Source organism: Mycothermus thermophilus (assembly GCF_041956435.1).
Source record: "Mycothermus thermophilus strain CBS 625.91 unplaced genomic scaffold VTJ04scaffold_2, whole genome shotgun sequence".
In the NCBI taxonomy this organism is placed as follows: domain Eukaryota; kingdom Fungi; phylum Ascomycota; class Sordariomycetes; order Sordariales; family Chaetomiaceae; genus Mycothermus; species Mycothermus thermophilus.
Window position 1 is genome coordinate 4,676,990 of NW_027191428.1, and position 10,646 is coordinate 4,687,635.

The 10,646-nt window shown below is 56.2% G+C and overlaps 7 protein-coding genes and 1 non-coding gene across 8 annotated transcripts; 6 read left to right on the forward strand and 2 right to left on the reverse strand.

Moving 5' to 3' along the window:
• Positions 1 to 355: 355 nt before the first annotated feature.
• On the forward strand, positions 356 to 1,412 carry VTJ04DRAFT_3898 (uncharacterized protein; the record flags this gene model as incomplete). Its single annotated transcript, XM_069361847.1, has 2 exons — positions 356 to 598; positions 663 to 1,412. 2 exons carry the CDS (start codon positions 356 to 358, stop codon positions 1,410 to 1,412), a joined length of 993 nt encoding a protein of 330 aa, XP_069222418.1.
• A 718-nt stretch (positions 1,413 to 2,130) lies between these two features.
• On the forward strand, positions 2,131 to 2,230 carry VTJ04DRAFT_t36. Its single transcript has one exon. It is a non-coding gene; the product is annotated as a tRNA-Pro (tRNA).
• Positions 2,231 to 2,705: 475 nt separating this feature from the next.
• On the reverse strand, positions 2,706 to 3,731 carry VTJ04DRAFT_3899 (uncharacterized protein; the record flags this gene model as incomplete). Its single annotated transcript, XM_069361848.1, has 1 exon — positions 2,706 to 3,731. The coding sequence occupies one exon, from the start codon at positions 3,729 to 3,731 to the stop codon at positions 2,706 to 2,708; it is 1,026 nt and encodes a 341-aa protein (XP_069222419.1).
• A 1,227-nt stretch (positions 3,732 to 4,958) lies between these two features.
• VTJ04DRAFT_3900 (uncharacterized protein) lies at positions 4,959 to 6,173 on the reverse strand (the record flags this gene model as incomplete). Its single annotated transcript, XM_069361851.1, has 2 exons — positions 4,959 to 5,111; positions 5,208 to 6,173. 2 exons carry the CDS (start codon positions 6,171 to 6,173, stop codon positions 4,959 to 4,961), a joined length of 1,119 nt encoding a protein of 372 aa, XP_069222420.1.
• Positions 6,174 to 6,221: 48 nt separating this feature from the next.
• On the forward strand, positions 6,222 to 6,533 carry VTJ04DRAFT_3901 (uncharacterized protein; the record flags this gene model as incomplete). The annotated part of the gene is made up of 1 exon (XM_069361852.1): positions 6,222 to 6,533. The coding sequence occupies one exon, from the start codon at positions 6,222 to 6,224 to the stop codon at positions 6,531 to 6,533; it is 312 nt and encodes a 103-aa protein (XP_069222421.1).
• Positions 6,534 to 7,072: 539 nt separating this feature from the next.
• On the forward strand, positions 7,073 to 8,634 carry VTJ04DRAFT_3902 (uncharacterized protein; the record flags this gene model as incomplete). Its single annotated transcript, XM_069361853.1, has 3 exons — positions 7,073 to 7,134; positions 7,189 to 7,487; positions 7,538 to 8,634. The coding sequence occupies 3 exons, from the start codon at positions 7,073 to 7,075 to the stop codon at positions 8,632 to 8,634; spliced, it is 1,458 nt and encodes a 485-aa protein (XP_069222422.1).
• A 500-nt stretch (positions 8,635 to 9,134) lies between these two features.
• Positions 9,135 to 9,935, forward strand: VTJ04DRAFT_3903 (uncharacterized protein; the record flags this gene model as incomplete). Its single annotated transcript, XM_069361854.1, has 7 exons — positions 9,135 to 9,154; positions 9,256 to 9,288; positions 9,343 to 9,462; positions 9,531 to 9,569; positions 9,636 to 9,651; positions 9,742 to 9,821; positions 9,893 to 9,935. 7 exons carry the CDS (start codon positions 9,135 to 9,137, stop codon positions 9,933 to 9,935), a joined length of 351 nt encoding a protein of 116 aa, XP_069222423.1.
• Positions 9,936 to 9,963: 28 nt separating this feature from the next.
• VTJ04DRAFT_3904 (uncharacterized protein) lies at positions 9,964 to 10,264 on the forward strand (the record flags this gene model as incomplete). Its single annotated transcript, XM_069361855.1, has 2 exons — positions 9,964 to 10,065; positions 10,121 to 10,264. The coding sequence occupies 2 exons, from the start codon at positions 9,964 to 9,966 to the stop codon at positions 10,262 to 10,264; spliced, it is 246 nt and encodes an 81-aa protein (XP_069222424.1).
• Positions 10,265 to 10,646: the final 382 nt, after the last annotated feature.

Consider the following 10,646-nt stretch of genomic DNA (forward strand, 5'->3'; position numbering starts at 1 on the left):
GTGTGCAACGCGAGCGAAGAAGGCAGTCGAAATTGGAGGAGCGTGGCCGCCGGCCTGACAAGCCGTTGGCGCCTCACCCCCCGACGTCGCATAGCCCACCGTCGTCCCGGGCGCGTGCCCCAGAACCATGGCAACCTGCTTGACGGATGGGTGTGGAATCCGGGGTGGATGGATGGAAAGAGGAGAGGAGACACCCGTAGTGGGCAAGTGTGAGGAAAAGTGCTCTGATATATATTGGCCTTGACCCTTCCCCCCGAGGAGGTGGTGATCCTCTTTTCTCCTCCACCCCTATCCGTGGTCATCAAGTCATCCAGGGAGGAGTTCGACAGCCAGACAGACGATCAAGACCTTCACCATGAAGTCCCTGACCTACGCCGCGCTGGCCGCCCTCTGGGCCCAGCAGACCGCTGCTCATGCCACCTTCCAGCAACTCTGGGTCGACGGCGTCGACTACGGCAGCCAGTGCGCCCGCCTGCCGCCGTCCAACTCCCCCATCGCCAGCGTCACCTCGACCGCCATGCGCTGCAACAACGGTCCCCGCGCTGCCGCCAAGTGCCCCGTCAAGGCTGGCGGCACCGTCACCATCGAGATGCACCAGGTTGGTTTCCTTGAAGTGTTCCCCTACCACACATACAGACCGTGGCTAACACACCCACCCTTAGCAACCCGGTGACCGGTCCTGCAACCAGGACGCCATTGGCGGTGCCCACCACGGCCCCGTGATGGTGTACATGTCCAAGGTCTCTGATGCCTTCACCGCCGACGGCTCGTCGGGCTGGTTCAAGATCTTCCAGGACGGCTGGGCCAAGAACCCCAACGGCCGCGTTGGCGACGACGACTTCTGGGGCACCAAGGACCTCAACACCTGCTGCGGCAAGATGAACGTCAAGATCCCCGCCGACATCGCCCCCGGCGACTACCTGCTCCGCGCCGAGGCCATCGCGCTGCACGCCGCCGGCCCCAGCGGTGGCGCCCAGCCCTACGTCACCTGCTACCAGCTCACCGTCACGGGCGGCGGCAACGCCAACCCGCCCACCGTCAACTTCCCCGGCGCCTACAGCGAGCGTGACCCTGGCATCGCCGTCAGCATCCACGGCGCTCTGTCCAACTACGTCGTTCCCGGCCCCCCGGTCTACTCGGGCGGCAGCGAGAAGCGCGCTGGCAGCCCCTGCGAGGGCTGCGAGGCTACCTGCAAGGTCGGCTCGAGCCCCAGCCAGACTCTTGCTCCTTCCAACCCGGCCCCGACCTCTCCCGCCAACGGCGGCGGCAACAACGGTGGCGGCAACACTGGCGGCGGCTGCACCGTGCCCAAGTGGCAGCAGTGCGGCGGCCAGGGCTACTCGGGCTGCACCGTCTGCGAGTCTGGCTCGACTTGCCGCGCTCAGAATCAGTGGTACTCTCAGTGCGTGTAAGGGGTTGACTGGGAGGCTGATGGATGGATGGGAAGGGAGTAAAAAGGGGTTCATGATGACGACGACGATGATGACTTAGATGGCATGGGGAGGAGTTTCGCCAGGTTGGTTGTTTGCATAGCATACCTGCCAGGTTGGGGGTTACAATGTTCGTGTATATATCTTGCTTTATGGACTGTGAATATTGAAATACCCTCGTTGCGGCGTACTTAGGTTTCTCTAGTCCTTGACTTGAATCTCTAGGTGTGATGCCTTTACGGAGTAATTTGGTCTATTTTCCAAGATGAAGTTTGAGTATGGATTTAAGTTGTCCAAGAGTCGAGAACCGTCATGGTTTGATGCTCTCTGTTGTTTCCAGAGGAAAACCCCCCATGCTGTGAAGTAATAAGTCTGAGTCAGGTAAATCAGATCATGATGGCTGCGTTGAGTCTTGGAAGCTGTGTTGTCCTCGCTGAGATGAAAGAGAGTTGCAAGCATGGAGACGATAATATTTGGACTGAATCAAGGAGTCAATATGAATTGCAAATACTTCCCACTCAAGGACACCGAACACGTCGTCTGGAGGCCATTATTACGATACGTAAGTGTGTAACTACCTAAGGTAGTTTGGAGTTGAAGTGTGAGGTGTGGGCTGAAATGAGGGTCAGAGTTGGTTGCGCTGACAGCTTGCCGGCATGCGGCAGAAAATGCCCGGAAATGCTCTCGGCATTCAACAAGCGGCTCAATGGTCTAGTGGTATGATTCGCGCTTCGGGTTCTGCCCCCAGTCCTGAAAACAGGTCATGTGCGAGGTCTCGGGTTCGATCCCCGATTGAGCCCCTTCCTTTTGGAATTTTTTTGCTCATTGCATTTTTATCTTCTTTTCCAAACCCGCCTAGCCGAATCTTGCTACATGGTCGGTGATGTTTTTGCAAAATCCGAGGTCACGGAGCATACCAGGTGGATGAGGACGAGGACATCTGCATTGGTCTGACTTGCAGCACCCTTACACCACCTTCGGGTGCGGCCTGTTCAACTCTGACAACAACTTCATTTTGTGTCGCCATATAGACATGAGCAAATTCTTAATAATTAAACATTAGGAGAAAAAAGAAGAATAAGAAACACAAACACCAAATCCAAACACAAAAACAGAGAAACCCAAAACGCTGTCCGCCTAGGTAAACCCTCCTTCTCCCAACCCCATCATCATCATTTTTCATCATTTGATCATTATCCCTTTCACCCAACACCCACCGGCTTTCCACCCCCATCATCTCCCTCGCCGCCACCGACCAAGTACATACCAAGGCATCTACCGATCCCACATCATCGTTGCCCTTCTCCCCAACTTCCCATCCAACAACCCCTTCGCCTTCTTCCCATCCTCCCCCTCTTTTTCCTCCTCTCCGTCAAATGCCGAATCTGTAGGAGGACCAGCGAAAGTTGCTCGCCGAGAGATCCGGTTAAGCCTCGGCTCAGGCTCACCAGCGGCTGTGGATGTGGCTGTGGCTGTGGCAGTGGCAGTAGAAGAGGAAGGGGAAGAGAAGGGAAGAAGCTTTGCTAGCTTGGAGAAGGCTGCGCTGGCGCTTACGCGTCTGGTTCTGATGATGGCTGGGGATGGTGTGCGTGGTGGTGGCATTGCGGTTTCCTCAACAGCTGTGGTCTTCTCGGCAGCGGCGGTTTTGTCGGCAACAGTAGGTTCCTTGTCCTCAGACAGAGGACGGTTGGTATTGCCGGGAGTAGAGGTGATGGACGAGGGCGTAGTGGGAGTAGGCGGGTCAGTTGTCGCGGACTTTTCGTCCTTCTTCCTGTCATCGCCATCGCCATCATCAATGTCTTCGTTGAGCCCAATGGGAACCAGGGGGCTATCTATGCCGGCTGTGCGCGAGTAGAGGATGCCGTTCTTGTCTCGGTACACGCGCTTGCCCGTGTCTGCGTCGAAGCCGATGGCCTCCAGACCCTCGGTTGACAGGAGGTCTGGGATGCCATCCAGCAGGGAGGCGTTGTTGGGTCGTGAGGTAGTTGTGTTCGAGGAGGGAGAGGAGACGGTGTAGTACCCCTCTCCGTTGCCAGTCCCAGCTGGAGGTGTGTCGAAGCCCACCTCGTAGTCGGTGCTGGAGCACATGGTAGAGGGCTCCGAGCTGCGAGGGTCGGTCCGGCCCCGAGGGGCGTAGTAGACCGGGTGGAGGGGGCCGTACCTCTGCCATGGTTGACCTTCATAGAGGTTGCCGCTTTTGGACCTGTATGTGCGGATGCCGGTGTCTGCATCATATCCCACGCACTTCAGGCCCCCGGTCCGCCACTCATCCGAGTCCTTGTACATGAAATCCTTGGGCATATTGACGGGTGTTGAATGAGAACTTGGTTCAAAGTGGAAGCAGGAATGACAAAACTTGGTACTAGTAGGAGAGATGTCCTGTGGCTTAGACTCCCGTGTCTGTTGAGAGGGGTAGCTAGGACGAAGTAGCTAAGGTAGCTCTCAGTGGGGACAATGTTTGTGTAACAAGCCTGACTTGGACAGCAACATCAAGATTGGTTGAGTCCGTTGATATTGACTATTGATATTTTTAGAAAGACAGAAGTTTGGTTTCTCAGAAGTAGGGAGGACATGAAGGTTTATATATCAAAACCCGAGCCTTCCAAGGACCCTGCCCTCAAGCCACAGACTCAAGAGTCTTTGCTGCCTGGATGTCGAGGATGAAAGAGGATATAGAGCGGGCACCTCCAGCCACACGACAGCTCCCTACAACGCCTCACAGATCCCTAACCCTTCGGGCCTCGATTTACGTCGACTCCGACAACGTGCATTATCTACCTTGATTACCAGGTTGGTAGGGACCACGTCAAGCTGGGATACCCACCCAGGCTGTCAGCTTGCGACTTAGATGGGGCAGGGGAGAGACCAATTGGGCAGAATGTCCAGCAGCCTTTTGAGATCTAGGCCCTAAAATGTGGTTCGCGGACCACCCAGTCCGCTATGGAGGACCGACAACCTACTTCTGGCGTCGGGCTGATGACGACATCTTCGTGTTGGGAAAGAAAGGGCTGTTTCAGTTTGGTTTCTTCAGCCTTGTGATTGGCGTGTGGTCGGTCAGGAGTCACGCGGAGAGCCGTCCGTCCCCATTTTCAACCTCGCCCTACCCTCTTCGGCTATCCACTCGACGACTAGGCTGGGGAGGTAGGCTGAGGCAGTAGGAACATCACCTTGTGGAGGGCATAACTACCGATCTAGACCCGGCCGCCTTTCTTGCCTGTTTCGTATTGACCAATTTCTCAATAGAGTGTGCATTTCGAGCTACCAGAGCAAGATAGTAGGGTACATGTACCTGAACCTAATCATATTTTCCCAACCATAACTGGACACCAGCGGGGACCATCTCTATCTGACTGATGGCCCATGACCCGCACTTCCAGTCGTTAGTCCATCCTAACCTGAACCCGCCAACTCCGTAGAAAGTGCCGCCGAGGGACCAGTTCGAACGGCATGCAACAAAGGAAAAGGGAACGAAAAAAACAACAAGTATGTCAACAACGACAAGCAAGAATTTCAAGGAGGGGTAGGCGCCTAATCGTCCCACTCCTCGTCAAGCTGGTCTATCAGCCTGTTCTCAGCATCGCGGTCTCGGTGCCGCCCATGAGGAGACCCCGAAAGTGTGTGGTAGCCCCGCCGCCTTGGGATGACGCGGGCGCAGGACGAAGTCAAAATCACAAACATGTCCTGCCGGTTGAGTCAGCTTCTCTTGGCAACTGTCCAGCCACAACTCCGAACCCAGAAAATGGGGAGACTGGAAAAAAAGGTACATGAAAAACATACCTTGAGGAAGTTCCAAATGCTCGCCCACATGCTGTAATTCGGCAGCTGGCGCCAGCCGCGAGCGTGGGCCACCGTGCGCTGGTAAAAGACACCACCCAGGAGGTACACCAGCACGGCAATGAAGAAGATGATGGCGAAAACGCTCCCTGGTCCGACGCTGCCAGGCTTGTGCGGCTCGGCAGTCGCGCAGGCATGCTGCGAGCGCACCTCGAAGAAATAGGCGCACAAGTCCGGGTCGGCGCCCACGAAGCTCACGGCCGTCGGGGTGTCCGGGTCATGGTCGCAGAGGAACGAGATGGTGGCCGACTTGCGCCGGGTCGTTTCCTTGTCCTTGTCCTTGTTCTTGCCATTCTTGCGGTCCTCGTCGTCGTAATCATCGTCGTCGTCATCGTCGTCGTAACTCTTGGGACCGCGCCGTGGCAGGTAGTCCTCCTTCTCGTCGTTGTACCACGTCGCCTCGTCGAGCCCCGAACGCTTGTCCCGGCTCTTATCCTCGGGACCGCACGGCGAGCCGCCGGTGTACTGCAGCACGAGCTTCCGGCCGCGGGGCACGAGTTCCCCGGACTGTTGGCCGAGCGAGTACACCCTCCCCTTGACTTTGTAGTAGGCGCTGACGTTCCTCCACAGGGGCTTCTCGACGCCGACAACGTCCTCGACGGGGTTGACGACGGCGTCGCAGATATTGAGGGTAAAGTTGTAGCCATAGTCCCAGCCGCGCGCGATGTAGTCCTCGGTGGGCACGCCTTTCGGGGGCTTCTCGTCCTCGGAAACGACGACAGCGACGTCCGGGCGCAGGTCGAAGAAGGCGCCGTTGGTGTTGGTGGCGACGCACGGGGTCACGGTTGAGCTGGTGGAAGTGGTTGTCTTGGTGGCATCTTCGGCGGAGGCTACGCCGGTCAGCGCCGCAGCGGCGGCGACTACGGCGAAGAGAAGTCCTCCCCGCCGTGAAGCGCCGGGGACGAACATGGTGGGACTGGTAGCGTCGTCGCTTCGACCTGGGAGGTTGGAGCAGGGATGGGTGGGCAACGGCGCGCGGATGCGCGGGAGGATCGGGACGGGGGATCGCAGCTCTTTCAGATGAATGCTTCGGACGCTTCGGTGGGAAAGTTAGGGAGGATCTGTCGTGGGGCAATGGAAGCCGGCTGCGATGGCCAGCGCGATGGTTTGGAGGTTTGGAATCTTCAAGACCCCTGGCTGTTCTTCGACAAGTGCCGCGCCGTGCGCCGTCCAGCGCTGGACGTCGATGGAAAACGTCAGCTTGTTCTTGGTTGGCTTACGGCGCCGGTGTCTTGGCGGCCGCGGCCCCTTGCAGTGTGGAGCCCGTAAAGTTGATACGGTATCAATACGGCATCTGAATCTGAGGGCGAACTGCAACCAGAACAATAACGTCCAGGTTCAGCCATTTCTTGATGATGGGTTTATTTCAGGCCACGATTCTTAAAGATGAGGCTTTCTGTTATTTGCACCCGACATATGTTTTGATTCCAATTTTTGTTCACCGGTGCCATGCCTGTTGTTGTGTTCATGTAACGTTCTACAAATACTGGACGCGTTACAGACGTCACTCTTCGCGTCCCGCGCGTCCCAGTTGCCCCTGCTGGTGGGCTCTCAGGCCATTCGGATCCCGGCAACCCGTCTTGGCCCCCTTGCCTCTGCGGTAGGGCGGTGGGATGCATCTTTGGACACCAACAAACACATCAACTTCCATCAACCAACTGTGTCAACCTAGGGTCCGGTATTTAAACACCTGTCCCCTCCAGTTTCGGTTGGCTCTCGCCAATTGACCTTCAGCATATCACGGGGCTGTTGAAGTGGTGTTTTGTTGTTCTCCTATCTAGGCGTGGTTGTGGTTGGACATCAACACAATGGCGTCCAAAACAAAACAACAAACCGTGACCAAGACTCCTCATTATGAGTTCTTTGGGCCGTGAGTATCAATTAACACCCCCCACCCACAATCTCTCATTCTGACAATATCCAGTCCTGGTGCCATTGGTATCAGCTTCGGCCTTCCACTCCTCCTGTACACCTTTGCCTTTGCCTGCAACGACATCTCAGGATGCCCTGCACCATCACTGCTCCATCCCAAGTCCCTTGACTGGGACGTCCTGAAGAAGGAGGTGGGCTGGCCGGGCATCACGGGCCTCGCAAGCTGGAAAGCCACCGGCTGGACATTGGCCTACTACCTTTTCAATGCCCTCCTTTACCGTTTCCTGCCGGCCACCGAGGTCGAGGGCACCGAGCTGGCTGGCGGTGGTCGCCTCAAGTATCGCCTCAATGGTGAGTACCATAAACCCTCTGGTTCGCAAGACAACTAGCTGACTCTCCAGTCTTCCCCTCAACCATGTTCATCCTGGCCGTTTGTGCTGCCGGTACATTCCAACAGGGGGCCAACTTCCCCTTGTGGACTTTCATTTCGGACAACTACGTCCAAATCTTGACGGCCAACTTCCTAATTGCCTTTTTCCTGGCCACCTTTGTCTATGTCCGCAGCTTCAGCGTCAAGCCGGGCGACACCAAGAGCCTTCGCCGTCTCGCTGCCGGCGGTGTCACCGGTAACCTGATCTACGACTGGTTCATTGGCCGCGAGCTCAACCCGCGCGTCACGCTGCCCATCATTGGCGAGATCGACATCAAGGAGTGGATGGAACTCCGCCCGGGCCTGACGGGCTGGATCCTGCTCGATTGCGCCTTTGTGGCCAAGCAGTATCGCAACTATGGTTATGTGACTGACAGCATCGTCTTCATCACCATCGTCCAGGCCCTTTATGTCCTCGACTCCCACTACATGGAGCCTGCGGTGCTGACCACCATGGACATCATCACGGACGGCTTCGGCATGATGCTCGCCTTCGGCGACATCGTCTGGGTGCCGTTCCTCTACTCCCAGCAGACCCGCTACCTGGCCGTGCACCCCGTGCAGCTGGGCCCCGTTGGCCTCGCCGCCGTGAGCGCGCTTCTCGTCGCCGCCTTTGCCATCTTCCGCCTCTCCAACCTGCAAAAGAACACCTTCCGCACCGACCCCAACCACCCCAGCGTCGCCCACCTCCAGTACATGGAGACCAAGGCCGGCACGCGCCTGCTGATTTCGGGCTGGTGGGGCATCGCCCGCCACATCAACTACCTCGGTGACTGGCTGCAGGCGTGGCCGTACTCGCTGCCCACGGGGCTGGCCGGGTACACGATCCTGTCGGCGGGAGAGAAGGCGGTGGAGGGCGCGGTGAGGATGCTCGATGGCCGCATTGTGGTGCCGGGCGAGGCGCGCGGGTGGGGAGCCATCTTTACCTACTTTTATGTCGTCTACTTTGCCGTGCTGCTCATCCACCGCGATAGGCGTGATGATGAGAAGTGCTCGCGCAAGTACGGAGAAGATTGGGAGAAGTACAAGAAGATTGTCCGCTGGAGGATCATTCCGTATGTGTACTAGAGGGAGAGAGCAAGGGAGATGATGGAGATGGATGCTGGATGTAAGGATGTTGTGAGGGGGAAGATGGCAGGAGAGAGTGTCGGGGGAGAAGAGTACATGCTGTGAGGGCTGAAAAATAGCTAGCCATAATAATAGGAGACTCTATGGAGTGCCTGTGACCTAGTCTCAATAAATCCTCAACTCGACCAAGAGCATCGCCGTTGTTTGTGTCTTCATTCCGCTCATCATCAGCTTGGCCAAGTCCCAGTCAGGAAAGCGGTGTGGCACTTCTGAGCCTTGGGCAAAATCACGTGATGGTCGCGATTGGCCCATGTGGGGCGCCAACAGCTTGCCTTCCGCCGCGTCCATCACGGTTCTCAACATACCTGATCAACCACAATCTTCAAATCCAGCGTTCTGGCTTCATTTCCATCGCTGGCACCTTGTATCCCTTTTTTCCATTTTCCAAGGGCGGTGGATTGATACGGCAATCTTTCACTTTCACGGCATAAACCAACAAGATGTCGGACGTCAACATTCAGTATGTTTACCGCACAGGCACCAATTTCCCCGAGCTCCATGAGCTGGCTGCATCGCCAATCCTCAGTAGTGAGAGGCAGGATTACTGACACCTGAGACCAGAGCGCTTCTCCAGAAGCCGCGCAATGAGTGCACGTGAGTTTTGTTGTCATTGTACAAGCAAACACCCAAGCTCACTGTGACATCCAGGGAGTATGAAATCGCCCAGATCGAGGCCTGGGAGATGAGCAACGGCCCGCTGTCGCTGCTGCAGACGGCGGTTAGGAGCCACGCGCAGGTCCTGATCAGCATTCGGTCCAATCGCAAGCTGTGAGTTTTTATTTACTTCTTGTTCGATGGCCATGGAATTGCTGCTAACGGGGAGGGACCGAATGTAGGCTCGCAAGGGTCAAGGCGTTTGACCGCCATTGCAACATGTGAGTGTTTTCTCTTCTGCCGCTGTGTGGTCCATGAAGTCCATGCTGACATATTATTTACCGCAGGATTCTGGAGAATGTGGTAAGTAAAGATTGAAGAGAAGCTCATGGAGCAATCTTGACTCCCCCGAGAGGTGTTGCAACATGTTTGCCTGACGAGATGGGGCAACAGAAAGAGATGTGGACCGAGACACCAGTACACAACGGAAAGAAGGGCAGGCCGGTGAACAAGGACAGGTTCATTAGCAAGATGTAAGTCCAACCTGGGCCGAGTTTTGATCGCTCACCCTCAACAGGGCACCTGTACTGACAATGTTTGGCAGGTTCCTCCGTGGCGACAGCGTCATCATTGTACTGTTGAGCTAGAGGGTGAAGGATGTGTGGGTTGAGACAGATGGGCGCATCAGGACTGGTAAATACACAGACATTTAAAATGAGTCACTGCAGGCTGGCGTTCATTGCTGGATTTTACACATGGATTCATATCATCCGTCGGGTATGTTGACAAAGATAATAAATGGTTTTCTGAATCAAAGTCTCATGACTGGCAGGAATCTCCCGTAAACAGTTCTTACAAGCTTCAACGTGACCAAGGCCCTGGCCAACTGTCTATGGGTTTAGTTTCGAATTCAGCACCCCCAGTGCTGCAACGGTCGGGCGCCTCCCGGGATGCGGGGCTTCGTCAACCGATTTGACTACGATCCGACTTTCCGAACTGTCGTCGGCCCAGCGCCGATAACCTCGTTCCCTCTCCCGGGGCCAGCAGAAGCGAGCTGCCGGAAAAGGCCCGATGCCATGCACGGGCGAGGCGCAACATGGGCCGGGGGCGGCAGTTGGGATCGGGAGGTGTTGGATTGAACACAGCGAGGATGGATACGGGTGGACAAGATCCAAGTGCATCATGAACGCTGGTGTTGTTGAGGTTGCGAAGACGGAATTGTTCATGGACTTGAATCGAGCAATTCTGTGTCACCATGCCACCATTGTCAACGCGTGCCATGTCCACGTATTAGTATGTTGTTGGGAATACTTAGGTAAATGTGATGTTCTTTGGTGGGAGGCTTGTGTTGCCAAACA